At 47.4% G+C, this 18,508-nt stretch overlaps 2 protein-coding genes across 5 annotated transcripts; one reads left to right on the top strand and one right to left on the bottom strand.

The window, feature by feature from the left end:
* Positions 1–20: 20 nt before the first annotated feature.
* Positions 21–15,153, bottom strand: LOC131124883 (ATP-dependent RNA helicase DHX8-like). Of its 4 annotated transcripts, none has more exons than XR_009128947.1 (8): positions 12,635–15,153; positions 11,819–11,974; positions 11,609–11,746; positions 11,402–11,530; positions 11,122–11,318; positions 10,906–11,057; positions 10,593–10,816; positions 21–574 (listed from the first exon to the last, which is right to left on the bottom strand). XR_009128947.1 is itself a non-coding variant. In XM_058065832.1 (8 exons), exons 1-7 carry the CDS (start codon positions 12,908–12,910, stop codon positions 10,597–10,599), a joined length of 1,296 nt encoding a protein of 431 aa, XP_057921815.1. In that variant the 5' UTR covers positions 12,911–15,153; the 3' UTR covers positions 21–574; positions 10,593–10,596. The 4 variants fall into 4 exon arrangements, 2 of the variants coding, with proteins under 2 accessions (XP_057921815.1, XP_057921814.1); XM_058065832.1 differs by having other exon boundaries at positions 10,593–10,817; positions 10,879–11,057; XR_009128948.1 differs by lacking the exon at positions 21–574 and adding an exon at positions 7,047–7,118.
* LOC131124977 (ATP-dependent RNA helicase DHX8-like) lies at positions 14,430–17,209 on the top strand. Its single transcript, XM_058066013.1, has 8 exons — positions 14,430–14,576; positions 14,639–14,655; positions 14,743–14,884; positions 14,963–15,157; positions 15,337–15,477; positions 15,579–15,806; positions 15,863–15,979; positions 17,123–17,209. Exons 1-8 carry the CDS (start codon positions 14,430–14,432, stop codon positions 17,207–17,209), a joined length of 1,074 nt encoding a protein of 357 aa, XP_057921996.1.
* The last annotated feature ends 1,299 nt before the right edge of the window (positions 17,210–18,508 follow it).

The following is an 18,508-nucleotide window of genomic DNA, read 5'->3' as shown; positions in this document are numbered from 1 at the left end:
TTTCACAGGGGGGTCCCAAAGAGCTCATCTGGGCTGTCGTCCCATTGTGCAGAAGCTCATCATCACAGTAGGACATTTGCATTTCCCTCTTATTTCCATCAGACCCATTTCCTCTCCACTTTGACACAGCTCACTACTCCTGAAGACTGATGTGATGATGATGACGGTGTGTGTGTGTGTGTGTGTGTGTGTGTGTGTGTTGAGGGACTGAAATCCCATCAAATGGATGCATGAAGTCTTCAGAGTGGCAACTGTGACGCTGCAACACATGATGAGCACTCGGGAGCAGCGTGAGTCAAAACAGCATGGTCGTACATTTGGACTCCCATCCAGCAATTTCCCTACCGGAGAAAATTTGAGCCGATGATGGCGCTCCCATTTAGGCCTGTGAAGGATGATTGCGCATCAAGAGCAGTATTTGACGGCGGGATAAGGGCGGAAAGTCTTTCAAAGGAAGGAGCAGCCCAGTGCTTTGACAGTATCCTCAGCTCACGTGCACGCTTCCAGGGGGGATTCCACTGCCTTTGCAGTGCATGTGCATGCTGTAGCTCGGTATCCATGACGACAGGGACCCCTGCAAAGACACAGTCAAGTATTCTTTGTCATTTTCATTGTTTCCCAGAAACTTTTTTTTTCCAGTCAGATGGTGAAAAAGGAAAATACCCTATTTTCTGGACTATAAGTCGCACAAGGCCAAAAATGCAAAATTAGGTAGAAAAAAAACAATACAAGTCGAACTGGAGTATTTTAATATTAGTATTGTAATAGTATTTTAAATCGCATTTTTTGCAGGTAATTTATTTTACAAACCGACAATTAAAAACCGACATTACGTCCTCTTGGAAGGCAAGTTCTAACAATAAAAGAATAGAGAACAGGCTGAATAGGTGTAAGATATGCTAACACAATGCTTATTCAGCTACACAAAAAATAAACATGAACAGAAAAGGTGTCCAGTGTAACATAAACACTTTTTTTATTTATAAGTCGCTCTGTAGTATAAGTCTCTGGAACAGCCAACCTATGAAAAAAAGTGCAACTTATAGTCCGGAAAATACGATATGCTACTTGGCCACTATGATATTTTGTAAAGAAAACAATGACTCAGCTTTGTAATATTAATACCAAATTCACTATTTTTTTTTATTACCATTCAAATAGTCCTTGTCAATTTTCTTTCCATAATATTAAGACTTTATTCCCATAATATTTGGACTTTTTCCCCAATGTCATTTTTTTCCAAATTGCAATAATTTCCAACTATGTCCATTTTTGGGGAGTACATTTTGTATTTTTTGTAATATTCCCTGAATATTATTTTTTCTTTCAAGCTACTCTTCCAAAATGTTTTTTTGATAATATTACAAAAAAATGCAGCTGGACTAGCAGACAAACTTGCTGAAGCCCTACACCTTTCCAACGTTACTTGGTGGTGTGGAAGAGTCAGAAGTTAGATGTTACCGATGCTGTAGAAATGTTAAAATGCTAGAGCTACTTACCGTTGAGGGACATCTTGAAGTAACCTCTAATACCTCTAACCCAGGGGTGCTCACACTTTTTCAGCATGCGAGCTACTTTTAAAATGACCGAGTCAAAATGATCTACCCACTACAAAAATGCAAAACATCTATTTATTTTCAAATGTATTGAGGATTATTTGTACGTACAATGTATGTTGATGTACCTTACATAACCAAATGAGCCAATATTGCAAAACACACATAATTAACTATTAACATTTTTTGTAATTACCTGAGTTTACTTTGATGACTTGCACTGAATTGAACCAGCCAGGGATGCATAGTCCGGACAGTAGCTGCTGATAGCCAGCCTCAAGCACACTTCCAAATGTTTATCAGTCATGGATAATATCCGTATCACAATATCCGTATAATATTCCATATCCGTATGGAAGTGATATGTTTTTGCCTTTTTACTTGGTCCAGCTCCTTCACTCATTTTAGTGACCATAAACTTTAGCGAGGGCTTAAAATCTCGCAATTCGCCGACTAGCTTAGCACTTTGCATCGTTGTTTACGCATGAGCGGTGACCTAAAGGTCAAAATTCAGTTGTCATCTGACTGGTTGTCCTGTATGTCAATCAAGTAACGGGGATGGATGATAGGCTGACATCGTAAGTTCTGCTGCACTTAGAGACGTTGTTTGATTTGATTGGTCGCCCGAAGGGCAACATTCAGTTGTCATCTGAATGGCTGCCCTGTATATCAATCAAGTGTGTCACGCCGGTGACGCCAGTACCACCTCCGCGATCGACCGGTAGCTCGCGATCGACTTAATGAGCACCCCTGCTCTAACCCAACACATCTGGCTGACATTTTAAAAAGATACAGCGCCGTTAATGATCAACTCCTATCCCGTTCCTATACAGCTAGGTATGTATGTTTATGTCTATGTTGGTGCAATGTGGGAGGAAACCGGAGTACCCGGAGAAAACCCACGCATGCACAGAGTCCACACAGAAATGGCCGAAAGGGGAATTTAACTCGGGTCTCGTAGCTGTGCGCAGCCGCTAATAATATTGATAATGATAATTATAATATGACATTTTATTTAGTGCTTTTGAAAAAACTAAAGAAATTTTACATGGTAAAAACCCTGTAGCGTAATTCAGACACTTCATATGTAGCACTTCCTGTTCGGAATTATCTGGAGGCCCAAAAGACCCGAGTGTTCATCTCCCATCACACCTCAAGTGTGGCTCGTCTCTCCCCACAAGTGTCTTTGCGTACCAACGCAGACTTTGTTTGTCTGCCAAGCAACAATCAAGAAGCAACAGACAATCACGCCCGTGTTTCTGCGCGCATGTGTACGTGCACGCGTGTGTGTGCGTGTCCCTCAACCAGGACGCCTCACGCACACTCGGCTGCTGGCAGCACTTATGAGGCCTGTTTGTGCTGCAGAAATGTGCCACTGACACATGCCAGCAGCTCTGCCTGCATGGGTCCGAGGGAAAATGTCAATGTTTGTGCGTGTGTGCGGGGGGGGGAAGGGGACAGCAGATTGTGTATCTAAAGCAGAGGTAGGGAACCTATGGCTCGGGAGCCAGGTAGGGCTCTTTTGATGACTGTATCTGGCTCTCAAGCATTTCTTACCACAATAAAAATGTATTTTTGCTAACATTTTTAAGTAAACATCACAGAAATCACTGTTAAAAATATTAAAAATCAACAACTTTCTTATGCATTTTAATCCGTCCATCTATTTTCTACTGCAATACGGCCAACCATATCTATCTTTCCTGATGATATTTTCAAGGTCAAACACCAAAACTCGATTATTACTGGGTAATGCGGTAGTCTACCTCGGTCATTGAGATGTCAACATGTAAATGTAAACTTTCCTCCTTTAGTCAAATAGTCACCTAGCTAAAGCTGCAGAACCAAGCCTTCTGGCAAAGATGGCCAAAAGAATGAAATATACTGAGTACGGTGCAAAACCATGCAGCAGCAGAAGTTGCATTAATGGCAGCAAGTATTTGATTTATTATTAGACACTGCGCTGCTCACGAAAGTGTGCTGGCCACACCCCATTGGCGTGGGGTAGTGTGCCTGGTCTACGTAATTAGAGCCCATTATATCTAAAACTGTTGGTCTTACATAAAAATGCACACATTTTATTGCATTCAATGTTTAAAAAAATGTATATGGCTCTCACAGATACACATTTTAAAATATCTGGTCTTCATGGCTCTTGTAGCCAAAAAGGTTCCCGACCCCTGATCTAAAGGCTCCAACTTAACTGAAAGAAACCGTACATGCAATTTGTTTAGTCCACTGCGTGTTTAAAGTTGGTTTTCTTTGATTGAATCAGCCTCTAACACACACACACACACACACACACACACACACACACACACACATACACACACCAGCATTGAGGATCAAGTCGTGATAAGTCATGCACGATATTCATAGAGAGGATAATAAGATTGAAATCCTAATGCCGCCATTGTTTCCAGAAGGATGCAGGATCAGCAGCGGCGTCCGAAGTGCAGCAGTTTTTTTTTTCTTTTATTAGCCTGTTGCGCTTAAAAATGTTTGTTTTTTTTAAAATATGGCTCTAAAATTATGATTTAACAAGAAAACTAAAAAAGCAACCACAATAATGGAAAAAACAGACAATCTCTTAATATTACATAAGAGAACAAGCAACATTAGCATTTAGTAGTTGTAGACTAGTTAAAGTTTTTTTAAAATAATAATATGAAAAGCAAAATTGCTGTGCAAAAAATGACACAAGAATAGGAAGTAAAAATATGATGAGAATAAAGTCATTACGGCCAGACTCTCGTCCAAAGTCAATTTACAAGAAGTTGGAATTTTTAAAACATTTTTGAAAGAACAACAGAAAGTTTTAAAAAATGTTAAAAGGTATCGATTTTTTCGCTCATTTTTCGGCTTTTTGTATTGAGTTGTGGACTCCTGCAGAGCAGCTACAAACACAATAAACTGCACAGAAAGCTTTCTAGAGCTTCCGGAATCTGCACCTATTCAGCTGTATTTCTGTTTGAATGTATTCCCGTGCCATGAATTATTACTCCGCAGCCGTCTGTCTCTGCTGCACTATAGACGTGTGAGAAAGGCCATGGCATGCGAGCACATCAGCCAGCGCTTGCGGGGAGAGCGTCTGATGGATGCTCAAGCGTAAATCAGGTCGAATTAAAGGCAAGAAATGTGTGTGTGTTGGGAGGTGGCTGGCAAGAAGGGAAATATTTACTGCACATTAGCATCAGGATGTTGCGCCATTCATTCATTAAGTGGTGCTTTTACTGTGGCAGCTTTTTTCACTTCAGCGGACTGTGAGATTGTATCAGAAGAGGAAAAGAGGTGGGACAGGGCCTGCGTGAAAGGGAATACTCTTAAGTGTACAATATGTACCTTATAGTCAGGGATATTGGTACTGCTGGGTAATGTTTACATATTATCCAATTGGAAAACATACAAACATACAAAGCTCAGGCACGACTAAAGCTGTCCTATCTAGTATAGTATTTGCACTGATGAAGCCTCCATGGATGAGACGAGAGCTCAGGCGTGACTAAAGCTGTCCTGTCTAGTACATTATTTGCACTGATGAAGCCTCCATGGATGAGACGAGAGCTCAGACTAGACTAAAGGTGTCCTATCTAGTACAATATTTGCACCAATGAAGCTTCCATGGATGAGACGAGAGCTCAGGCATGACTAAAGCTGTCCTGTCTAGTACAGTATTTGCACTGATGAAGTCTCCATGGATGAGACGAGAGCTCAGACTAGACTAAAGGTGTCCTATCTAGTACATTATTTGCAGTGAAGAAGCCTCCATGGATGAGACGAGAGCTCAGGCATGAATAAAGCTGTCCTATCTATTACGGTATTAGCACCAATGAAGCCTCCGTGGATGAGACGAGAGCTCAGGCATGACTAAAGCTGTCCTGTCTAGTACAGTATTTGCACTGATGAAGTCTCCATGGATGAGACGAGAGCTCAGACTAGACTAAAGGTGTCCTATCTAGTACAATATTTGCACCAATGAAGCATCCATGGATGAGACGAGAGTTCAGGCATGACTAAAGCTGTCCTATCTAGTTCAGTATTTGCACTGATTGCACAGTCTACACTACATAGTGGTGTCCTACCCATTCTTTGAAATGATCAATGGAGCCTGCTCCAATGAGACGAGAGCTGTCCTATCTAGTCTATGATCTGATGAGCCTCGAGCTCAGACATGACTAGTGTCATCCTATCTCGTCTTTGCTCTGATGTAGTCTCGTTGGATGAAACTAGACCTCAGGCTAGACTAGAGCTGTCCTATCTAGTTGTTGAACTGATGAAGCCTAGTTGGATGAAACTAGACCTCAGACATGACTACAGCGTTCCTATGTCGTATTTGTGCTGATGAAACCTTGTCAGATGAGACAGCTGGTCAAACTAGACTACGAGAGCTGTCCTATCTAGTGTTTGAACTAATGAAGCCTGCTTGGATGAAAGTACAGTAAACCTCGGATATATCGGATTCAATTGTTCCCACTGGTTTTGTCCGATATATGCGAAATCCGTTATATGCGTATACCGGAAAATGTCCGTTTTACGCATATATGGGATTTATATCCGGTATATGCGTAAATCGGATTGTATCCGTTATAAAAAGGCACTTCCTTGACTATGTTTCCAATGTACCTGGACGCGCAGGCAACGCTGCAAACGCTGCAAATGACGTCGTATAGCGGCCTGTCACGATTCGGCGAATCGGAGCGCCACGATGCGGCCATCCGATATATGCGAGGGAAATTTCATGGAAATGCATTGGAACGGGACTGGAGATTTTGTCCGAAATAGGCAAAATCCGTTATAAAAAATCCGATATATGCAATGAATTTTTATTGGAAATGCATTACAGAAAAATTGGTTCTTTTTTATCTGTCCGTTGTGAGCGAATTTCCGATATATCCGAGTCCGATATATCCGAGGTTTACTGTATACCTCAGACGTAAATACAGTTGCCCTATTTAGTCTTTGCACTGATGAAGCCTTGACAGACGAAACGAGATCTTAGACTAGACTAGAGCTGTCCTATATAGTCCTTGAACCGATGAAGCCTCCTTGGATGACGGTAGACCTCAGACATGACTACAGCTTTTCTATTTTGGTATTTTTGCTGATGAGCCTGTTTGGATGAGACGAACGCTCAGACTAGCGCTGTCCTATATAGTGTTTGAAGTGATGAAGCCTCCTCAGATGGGAGGTCTTCGTAGACAACCTGAACAGTGGAGTCCTTCTGCTGGAAAATGGAATTGGACAATTTATTGGTGGATTTGTTATTGTGGTCATGTTAGGTCTTTTAATATCCCATTTTTCATTACTGGCACACGCACTGACTCCAGTAGGGACAGCATCAGGAAATCCTCACACAAGCCAGCTCATATCTCACCGTGACCCACACACTTTATTGCTTGCACCTCGTGTGGTCTTGTGTGTGTGTGTGTAGGACTACTAGAAGAAGCCCAGGAGACTCAGTGGTTACATCTCTCCTCAATAACACTGCAGCTCCAACGCAAACACAGAACGTACCCTTCATTAGGCGCACACGCACCATCTCAGCCTCTCTCTCAAGTTGAGCTGCGAAGGAGAGGGGGACATTGAGGAGGAAGTTGAAAACTAATTGAGCAGCTAAGTGGACAACCCATCCAGTCAGGACGAAGAAAAGAGGTTCTGCTGTGACCGCATGACCTCCCCATGTATTTTTTATTCATGAGTTACCCGTGTTTGTGCCGAGTCAGGACACATTAGAGGGGCGGGAGGGTAAAGGTTGAAGGCCTGAAAAGGCTGGGCTGGAAGTCACGTGCCGTAGCGGAAGACTCGTTGTTACGTGTGTGATGTTCTTCATGAATATTTAACATCTCAGGAAAGACAAGGTGGCTTCTCCAGTCTTTTCAAAGTTCTTCATCACAAGAAAACAAACACTTGACAGCACTTTATGCAATATTTACGTCCACATTTAAAAGGAGTGCTTGCGTCCACCTGGGCTCGTTAGTGCCAGTGTGTGCCAGATGTTCATTAGCAGATGCAAATGATCTCCTGTTGCCCATATACGGACTGCAGGGGGTAGCAAAGTACGGCCTGTTAAGTCTGTTAGTCGGCCGGACACTAAGATTTGCTGTGCTACTTAAATGACCATAAGCCTTGAACTAGTATGTCAATAATTCCAATGTTTTTCTGAAGCTTTTATGATGTGCAGATCATTACGGTAATCATAGGGACTATGTCACAGCCGCTCTAGGAAGACCAGGTTCCAAGACCAAGTTCTGCAGAAAATATTCTATATTTTATGGGTTTGTATTTGTGTTTGTGCTTGATTGCCCAAAGTCAGCTGGGATAGGTTCCAGCATACCCCCATGACCCTAGTGAGGATAAGCGGCATAGAAAATGAATGCCTGGACAGATGGACGGACGGGTGGATGGATGCATGGCCAAATGGACAGGAGGAGTGATGGACGGACGGATGGATGGATGTACAGACGGACGGATGGACAAAGGGATGACAGATGGATGGATGGATGAACAGATAGATGGATGGATAGATGGACTGATGGACAAATTGACAGACGGAAGGATGGGCAGATGAATGGATGGATGGACGAACGGATGGATGAACAGACGGATGATGGATGAACAGATGGATGGATGGACGGATTAATGGATGGATGGACAGACGGGCGGACAGATGGACAGACGGATGATGGATGAAAAGATGGAGGATGGATGGATGGATGGATGGACAGACAAATGAACAGACGGATGATGGATGAACAGATGGATGGACAATTGGACAGACGGATGATGGATGAACAGACGGATAGACTCTCATATGCTAGCATTGCGTTTTCATTGCGATTTCCTTCTTGTTGTTCTTCCTGTTGTTCTACTTCCTGTTCTGTACAATACTTCCTGCGGTGCCTATTGTCTTAGTGACAATTGTATAAGGATATGAGTATACACATTTAAAAATAAATATATAAACATATCTTTTACATATCACATCTATGAATGTGTACTCTTTTGTTTTTATTGTAGTTCCTTTAGCCATTTATATAAACTACATTTAGAGTAAAAAAATACAATTTGTTTAAATATGCATTCTTTGATTTATTATTCATTAATATATATATTTTTTAATGATTTGCATTTTATTTCATTTCGCCATTTTCCATTTATTTCCTACCGCTTATCCTCACGAGGCTCGTGGGGGTGCTGGAGCCTATCCCAGCTGTCTTCGGGCGAGAGGCGGGGTACACCCTGGACTGGTGGCCAGCCAATCACAGGGCACATATAGACAAACAACCATTCACACTCACATTCATACCTATGGACAATTTGGAGTGGCCAATTAACCTAGCATGTTTTTTGAATGGGGGAGGAAACCGGAGTCCCCGGAGATGGCCGAGGGTGGAATCGAACTCCGGTCTCCTAGCTGTGTCGCCTGCGCGTTAACCACCCATCCATCGTACAGCCCATTTAGCCATTTTCATATGTAAAAATGCTTCATTTAGACAAAAGAATGTGTAAGATTTGTTTCAATACGCATATTTTGGACTAATTATAGTCCGTATTCAACCATATGATTGACTGACGCTGCAAAGCGGTGAAGGATTACTGAATGTGGAAAGCTGTGTTTGAAAAGAGAAGAAGGAGAAAGGCTTGTAATGGGACAGAAAAGAAAGGGCTTCTCTGTCCAATACAAAGATGTTGCTATGGAAACGCAGGGAAGTGTTTTTAGCGTGTTTTTACTTCTGCATAAACATGATAACAAACACTCATGATGAAAATGTGAGGTTGATGCCGCCCGGATTAGCGGCTGCTGTCATCTATTGTTGGCAGCCAGCTGAGTTCTATCCACAAGCACAAGGAACAGTGAAGATGTCAACAGATAAGCTTGTCTAGCTTGTCCACTCCTCAGTGGCGCCACCATCAGGCTCCTTCGCTTGTCGTTCCTTGTAGATGATCTGCTTCTTAACACACCTAATATGTACCTGCTCTACCAGAGAAGAAGAAGACAAAGCAGGAGCGATCCGTGTTGCCAACTTAGCCGCTTTGTCACTATGCAGAGAATTCAGACCCCTTTTTATGGACTTTTTAAGCACATATCGTACCTTTTTTTTCCGTTCAACCCCTTCGCGACTGGGCATTGTAGACCATTTTGACTGATTTTTCAAGGCTCACACAATATTGTGTTCTATGGCTATGTAAACATGGAAGCTACCAAAGCAAGATTAGGCTCTCATCTTTCATCACAAAGAAAAAGTTTGTTTATACCTTTTCCCGTTGTTTAGTAATCAGCAGTAGAACATAGGTAAGTTTCAGGAAAATATCATTCCCCAACTAAAAAAGAGAGAAAAGAAGCTTTTTGTGCTTTTCAAGCATAAATTTCATTTTGACACTTTCGTGACATGCTCCCCAAGGGACGTAAATGTTTTTGCGCAACCCCCCCCCCCCCCTCCCGATTTGAAATATTAGAGAAACTGATAATATTTATTCATCTATCTGTACTGAACTTGAAATTGAAACCAGGAAAATGCAACAAAATGGAGCGCAGACAAGCGTATTCAAGAGTCAAATTGTATGTTGAGTACGAAAAATTTTGATATGTTGGTAGGTCTGCATTGAAATGGAAATCCCCCCCCCCGATAGTTCCCTGCGTGCCCCCTATGGAGAACCACCCCGCTTTTTGTATGGAACAATACCAACATAAACAACACAAAAAATGTCTTGTTTAACATCAGAATAACAATTTATTTATAAATATGACACCATGAACTATTTGCAGGGCTATACGGCCGTCGAGTGGTTAGCGCGCAGATTTCACAGCAAAGAGACCCGACTTCGATCCCACCCTCGGCCATCTTTGCATGGGGAGTTTGCATGTTCTCCCCATGCATGCATGGCTTTTCTCCGGGTACTCCGGTTTCCTCCCCCATTCCAAAAACGTGCTAGGTTAATTGGCCACTCCAAATTGTCCATAGCATCCTCCCCCCACCCTGTCATACGTACGTCGATGTTTAGAACATCCTACAAAGAAACAAAGAAGTGACTTACAGGATCAACGGCGTCTGAAATCTCTGGAGATCCGCCAGGCGTTGGGTTCCTCATAGCGGTTGTAGAGCGGCTCCAGCTTCTGCTGCCGCTTCTGGCGACTGAGGCGGGTGGGGTTGGCCACCCGGTAGAAGGCGGGCGCGTACTCCACCAGCCAGCGTGGGTCGATGGTGGTCACCTCGCGCATGTACTCCTTGGTGGTCAGCACCAGCTCATGGTAGACCAGCCTGCCGGGGGGAAGACGGGCATGACCTGCTGGTCAAGTGACGGCGCCAAGGAGCGGCTCAGCATTCGGGCTGGCGGTTGAACAGCGTACCGGAGGGGTGGAGGTAGACCACCTGCTGGTCAATGAGGGTACGGTAGCCATCTTGGGGATGCCTTCTGGCGGCATTCCTGAAGAAACCGCTGCAGATGGCTTTCTGGACACGCATGGTTGACTTACCGCAGGACACCACGTCCAACTTGTGCCTTGTTCACATCAAAAGTACATCCGATAGAAGCAGAAGATGACGGTGATGATGGTGGTGCTCACCTGTCCATGATGCTCATCATCTGCTTTCGGATGTCCTGCGCTCTCCTCAGTGAGCGAGCCTGGATAAAGTTTTCAAAGCACCAGGGGTTGGAGAACTTGTTGATCTTCCAGGAGTTGTAGACGGCCAGCAGGGTGAGATGGTCGCCTTCGGGCTGGAAGAACTTGGCCTTCCTCTGGTCCGCTTGGATCTGCTTGTCCTGCAGCACCAAGAAAAAGTTCACTAAAACGCTCCTGATATGGAATGAAAGTAAAAACATCTCATTTAGGGAAGGAATCCAACCTTTGGCCTGGAGAAGATGTTCTGCACAGACAGCATGGACACGATGGTGAGCATCTCCTCACTGCAGCCCAGATGCACGGACATGATTAACATCTTGCACAGCATGGGCTCCAAAGGGAACTCTGCCATCTAGCGGACAAAATCACAACCACGTCATCAGAGGGCCTCATAAGAGGACATTATTTGCGCCGGAGGCCATCCACTCACCCTTCTGCCCAGACGTGTGAGCAGGCCCTCATCATCCAGGGCTCCCAGGGTGTAGAGCTGCTCCATGGCTGTGATCAAGGTCTCCATGGGAGGAGCATCCATGAAGTCAAAGGAGAGGAGGTCGTTGATGCCCATGGCCTGGTGGAGGACACACAAACACCATCGATGTCACACCACAATGTGTGTGTGTGTGTGTGTGTGTGTGTGTACCTTCAGTGAGAGCACCGTGCTGGCCAGGTTGGTCCTCTGGATCTCGGGCACGTTTGTGGTCAACATCTCATCCCTGTAGGCCCGCTCCGTGAAGAGACGGTAGCACTTCCCTGGACCGGTTCTCCCAGCTCGGCCCGCCCTCTGCTTGGCTTGAGCCTGAATGAAGGCGAGCACACGCAAAACGGACCAGATGTCATCTGCCAGTCACATGATGATGTTCATCACCATCATCATCATGATGATGTTTGACGCTTCTATCTTTGAAATAATGATTTCTCTTTTTGGAAACATTAATTTTTTATACGTATAAGTATTAATTCCACGGTCCACAAAGCAGACTTAGACCAGGTGGGCTAACCCCCATGTGCCCTCCAGCACCCCTGCAAGGACGTAGAGCTGGTCCAATTGTTCCATGACCTGGACAAAAAAACACATTGCAGCTCCTGTAGCAAAGGTTGGACTCACCCTGGAATAAACTTTCCCAGGGAGGCCGGGACATACCCTCTGGTCACTCTCGGTGAAAAGGGGGACCACCAGCAGGGGTACTGTTCCCGACGGAATGTTGACGAAACGTGTCAGCCAAGTCCCTCGTCATTGATCTGTTGTTCTTCATTTATGATTCATGCTGGTGTCTGTACTTACTATCTGTTATGATCGTGTCCATGTAGATTGTAGGAGTTTATGTCGTTAAACTTTGACAGCTTGGAATTTGGTGAAGATACTGATGTAATTACACGGTATGGCGCTAGTAAGGGGCCACTAACTAGCTGTTTCTAGCTGTCTCCTTTTATATCTTTTCTTTGAAAGTTGTCGAACCTGTGAGATGGGCGTCACCACCAGCTGGTCGATGCCCGTCTTGGAGTTGTAAACCACCTGCTTGACAAAGCCAGGGTCCACCACGTAGTAGATGCCATCGATGGTCAGAGACGTCTCTGCAATGTTTGTCGCTATGGACCACCACTTGCATCCACCCTGTGGCCCAAGAACTCCACCTGTCGCGGCATAAAGTGGCACTTTTCTGGATGCAGTTTTAGTCCAGCCGCTGCAATCCTCCCCAACACTAGCCTCCTGCAGCAAGGAAGGACCTCCCATGGACGAGGACGTCGTCCAGGAACACTAGACACTGCTTTCTGGGAATGTTTGCAAGCACAGTGTCCATCAGTTACTCGAATGTCCCTGGTGCATTGCAAAGTCCGAAACTCATGACTCTGAATTGCCAGTGCCCCCTGGTGGTGCCGAATGCGGTCTTTGGTCTTGACTCAAGGGTTGGGGGACCTGCCTGTACCCACTGCGCAGGTCAAGCGACGAGAACCATGCGGACCCTGACACAAGGTCCAGCATCTCGTCCACCCGAGGAAGTGGGTAACAATTCTTCCTCGTGACCTTATTCAGTGGTCTGTAGTCTACACATAACTGTAGCCTGGCACTCTTTTTTTCTGGGGACCATCACAACGCCAGATGCCCACGGACTGTCAGAGGGTGCTATGATCCCCGCCTCCAGCATGGCCTGGATCTCTTTATCAGCCGCTTCCTCCTGGGCCATTGGCAGGCGACAGGGCCGCACCTTGATTGGTCGTGCGCCCCCTGTGTCGATGTGGTGTTCAACAAGGTGCGTGAGACCCACCTCATTTTCATCAAGAGCAAAGATGTCCCTGAAGTCCCACAGCACTCTCCACAATTGGTCTTGCTGCCTTGTGTCTAGGCCAGCACAGTTCTTTTCCCAAATGGAACAGATCGGCTCCATCCGGTCTTCCACAGTGTGTGGGCTTGATGACGCTGCCCCCACCAGGGCACAGATCCGCTTCGGGCGAGCGGACTCGTCCAGCCCACAGTCACAACAGCTGCACCGTTGTTATACTGGTCCCCACGCACGGCCTCCTCTTCTGGTGGCTGCCGTTCCCGGTTAACAGCAGAAAGGACCCATGCCATTCGGGCTACACGGGGCCCCTCCCGATTCCCCGCTGGTCATTGGACTTGAGGCAGCGACGCAGCAGGTGGCCTGGTTGACCACACCCTCAGCAGATCACGGGGCGTGAGTGGCGATCACCTCTTTCCTCGCACTGGGCCATTGTTGCACAGACCAGTTCCTCCATCCACGCTGGCCTTTGTTCCGCCTTTTCCGCCAAATTTGCAGCTGTGACCGGGTGGTCTGGTGACTGCAGCGCCCCCTTGGCTGTAATCTCTCTCCACGGCGAGCTCGAGGGTCTCTAGCTGGACATGCATGCGCAGCTCATCTGGTCTTAATGCCTGGACGAACTGGTCACGTATCACGTATCGCTCTGGATCGAGCCCGGCATCCCGGCATAGGCGCGCCGACCCAGGGTCTCGATGTCATGGGCCAGGGAGCGGAGCAGCTCCCCTGGCTGTCGATCACGGACGGTGCTTGAACTCACAGCGTGTGATGTCTTTCACATCAAACACCCCAAAGCGCCTCTGCACCGCGCCAACCAGCTTGCTATAATTTAGCCTCTCTTCCGGGCTCAGCAGCAGCAAGCAGGACGTTGCCTCATCTGTCAATGATGATGCCAACAGCAGCGCCTTCAACCTCCCAGGCCAACCTGACACATCAGCCACCAGCTCGAACTGAGCTTTATAGGCTTTATAGGCGGCCATGTTTGCTCCCCTTCGCGTCGTGACGCACCTCCATCATGGCGGCTGCGCACTCATTTTGGCGCGAACCGCCGGCATCATGGCGTCCGTGCTCTGCGAACTTTGCCTCCGACATGCCAACCACACGCTCATCCGCCTCCTCTTTTCCGTCGCTTGAGCGTCGAACACATCAGGCATGTTTATCACGCACTCACCAACTTCCTCCTTCAGCAGCTGGAATGCCTCAGGTGAGCGAGGAAGGGTGTCCTTCAACCTGCATATCTCCATGCGTCCCTCCCGCTTCCCCTGCTGGACATGCTCCTCTTGCTCTGCAGGAAGCGCTGGGAAGGGCTTGTGCATGTCTCGGAGCTGCAAAAGGAAGGACGAGTGGCAGACGTGTCCGCCGTCAGCAGAGGACAAACAGTCAAGGTCAAAGTGCTGTCCTTGAGAGGAAGCAAGGCCAGTCTCAGCATGAAGGTCAGACCTCAGAGGAGAGCGACTAAACACCCGAGAGAAACAGTCATCCCATGGAAACTTTGCTTCCTGACCCTCCAGGATGTAGACCAGGAAACCGGGGAGGACCTCAACCCCGACCGGAGGAGGAACGTTGAAGTTGAAGACGTTGGTGATGCTGCCATGAGGAACCCTGACTTCCCGGTGGAAGCACAGCTGCTGGAAGCAGAAGAAAACACAAGCGAACGCAAAAGGATGGCAAAGATAACAGACCTGGAAAAGTGGGAAATAAAACAGGTGTGTCATGAAGGCATCATCTTATTAGGAACCTTCACTCATCATTTGCTCCCCCAGATGATCGCTGCCAACGTGCTCCCCAAGGAGGAGTTCCCCGAGTTTGACGAGGAAACCGGAATCCTTCCCATCATCGACGACGAAGAAGGTTGAACTTTTATTTGTACTCCTCTTGTCCAAAGTTTGAGTGTGACACTGAGGAGTCATCGTGTGACCGTGCCTCAGACGAGGACGTGGAGATTGACCTGGTGGAGGAGGAGCCCCCCTTCCTGCGAGGGCAGACCAAGTGGAGCGCCAGCATGAGTCCTGTCAAGATTGTCAAGGTTTGGATTATTTTCCCACGGGATCTCGTTCTTAGATTGCCTACCTAATCATGTGTCCACTGATTGGACGCATGTGAATGATTGACAGCTGATTTTTTCAGAATCCAGACGGCTCCCTGTCCCAGGCAGCCATGATGCAGGGCGCCCTGGCCAAAGAGAGACGGGAGCTCAAGCAGGCAGCTCGCGCAGCCGAGATGGACGCCATCCCGACGGGCCTCCACAAGAACTGGATCGACCCCATGCCGGACTGTGAGGATGCGGACTTGATGCCTGAAGGACACGCAGCAGGAATTCCATCTCACCTCCCCTCCTCTCCGCAGATGATGGTCGTCAGATCGCCGCCAACATGCGAGGCATCAGCGCTTTGCCCCTCAACGTTCCCGAGTGGAAGAAGTACGCCTTTGGAGGGAATCAAGTGTCCTACGGAAAGAAGACAGAGATGTCCATCCTACGGCAGAGACACAGTCTTCCTATCTTCAAGCTAAAGGAGCAGCTGGTCCAGGTATGCATCACATCGTCACATGGTCACATCACCACATGGTCACATAGTCAGGACATACACCCTTCCTTTGCTAACTTTGCAGGTTAATTGTGTGCATACTACTAAGTACATACACATTAGTGCATACATATTAGTAGCCTCGCAGTAATACTTTGGTAGTATACAGTATTTATTTTTTAGTATTTATTATTTGCGTATTTCAGAGTCCATACGAGGTATTGCATACCAGGTTTATACAATACGCTTTTAATGTACATTGTCAAACTATGTACTTAATACCATAGTCGGTGAGCAAAGAAAGCAACTGCCTATTGGCTGTGGTGTGCCGCACCTTTCTTCACGCGTCAAGTAGTGAGATTGAACCAAGATGATACTGATGCCAACTCCACGAGCTGGCATCTGTTACACATGTACACTCACTGCACTTCTCTTTGTTGTACTCTCTTGTTATGTCTGGTCAAATCAAGAAATATTCAAACCTGGTTTGAAAGCTTTTTGTGGATCCAGACTATTTTTCTTCAGCGAGCGAGGGGGTAAAATGTCTCTCTTGATAGTAAAGGCTGCCATCCCCTGGTTTAGTAGTACAACTCAGTGGGTTTTGATCAGGCAGAGACTGGCTGCAAGCTTCCACAGCGGTGCGCACACATCAGGATTGTGGAGGCGCGCACCAGCCACTGGTGCACAACGAAAGAAACACTTCCTCGCTTTCTTTTTAATACACGGGGAATTCAGAGCAGAGTTATGAGGCATTCAAACAAAACAAAGTATTTTTGGTGCATGAGTAGGACGGCACTTAGGTCATGGAGAGCATCCTTTCCCGCATGGCTCCAGTATCCATGTGATAACGGCTAGTTAGTTCGACATCATGGTCATGGTCAGGAAGTGGAAAAAGACCAAAAGCAGCTCAAGAGTTTCTTGGGACTCGCCTCATATTATCAGAGATTCGTGAAAGGGTTTTCCTGCATCGGTGCACCCATGTTTCGCCTACTCCAAAATGCCCAGGGCTATGCATGGACACCAGAATGCCAAGAGGCATTCGCCAACCTCAAGAGGGCCTCACGAACGCCCCTGTCCTCACTGCCACAGACCCTGCTTTGCCCTTTGTGCTGGACACGAACGCTAGTAATGTTGGCATGGGAGCAGTGTTATCGCATCTGGGGCCAGAAGGTGAACGAGTCATCGCCCACTTCAGTCCTGTCTTCAACAAAAGTGAGCGTTGTTACTGTGTGACCAGACGTGAACTGTTGGCTGTTGTGCTGGCCCATCACCATCAGAACGGACCGTGCAGCGCTACAGTGGCTGATGACCTTCCAAGAACCGGAGGGCCAAGTGGCACGATGGCTGGAGGAGCTGCAGTCCTTCCACTTCAGCATGATCCATGGGGCTGGTGTTCAGCCGGCCGTGTGCGGTGGACGGCTGCAGCTACTGCGACAGGCGAGACACCAGAGAGTGGGAGCTGCGTGGTGACGATTCAGCTGGTGAGCCATCGTGCTGCACATTGAAGGCAGTGGATGCTGCAGAGTGGGTGGACAAGCAGGAAGAGGACGCCGACCTGAAACCAGTGCGGTGCTGTCTCAAGAGCGGCAGGAGGCTGCCCTGGGAGAGCGTGATGGGACTATCGGTGGGCACCAAAGGCCTGTGGAGCAAGTATGCAGTCCTGCGCATCAAGGATGGCGTGCTGCACCGTGCGTGGAAGGAGCCAGCCACCGGGGAGGAGAGATGGCAGGTGGTGGTGCCTGTGTCCCTCAGGGAGGCACTGCTGAGAGCATGTCACGGGGGCACCGGTTCCTTCCACTTTGGAAGTACAAAGACCCTCAAAAGGCTGCGCCAGGGATTCTGCTGGGGACAGCACCGGCGGGATGTGGAGGACTTCTGGGCATAAAAGACCACGCCCCTGCACCTGCAAAGTGATGGCCTAGTAGAGCAGTTTAATCGCACCATGCAGCAGCAGATGGCCATCCTCACCTCTAACCATCAGCGTGACTGGGACCGGCACATTCCACTGGTGCTGATGGCCTACCGCTCAGCTGTCCAGAGTTCCACAAGTTTCACCCCGGCCTTGTTGATGTTGGGCCGGGATATCCGGACACCGGCGGAGTTGGCGTTTGGGAGGCCACCAGACAGCCCAGAGGACCACCGTGAGGTTCGCTCGGGATCAGCTGTAGAAGGCTGGTATGAGGCAGAAAAGCAACCATGACGTGTGCAGCGAGGGACGTGACTTCCTGCCGGTTGAGCTAGTTTGGGTCTAAACGCCCAAGCGGAAAAGAGGAAGTTGCCCAAAACTGGACAGTCATTGGGATGGACCATGAAGGGTGCTTGAGCGGGTCAGGGAAGTTGTTTATCGGGTTGCAGTTCTCCCAAGAGGCAGAAGAGTTGTTCTGCACCGGGACAGGTTGGCACCGTACAGGGGCCGGGACGTTCCCGAGTTCAAGGTGGGGCCTGCTTCACCGGCTCGCTCGGAACATGCGATGGATCCCAGTTCCCTGGATCCCACCGCTGTTGCTCCTGTTGAGCCGGCGCCACCTGGAG

The sequence above is a fragment of the Doryrhamphus excisus genome, chromosome 3 (genome assembly GCF_030265055.1).
Source record: "Doryrhamphus excisus isolate RoL2022-K1 chromosome 3, RoL_Dexc_1.0, whole genome shotgun sequence".
Taxonomy (NCBI): domain Eukaryota; kingdom Metazoa; phylum Chordata; class Actinopteri; order Syngnathiformes; family Syngnathidae; genus Doryrhamphus; species Doryrhamphus excisus.
Note: the sequence above shows the minus strand (reverse complement) of the source record. Positions and strands in the feature narration are given on the sequence as shown.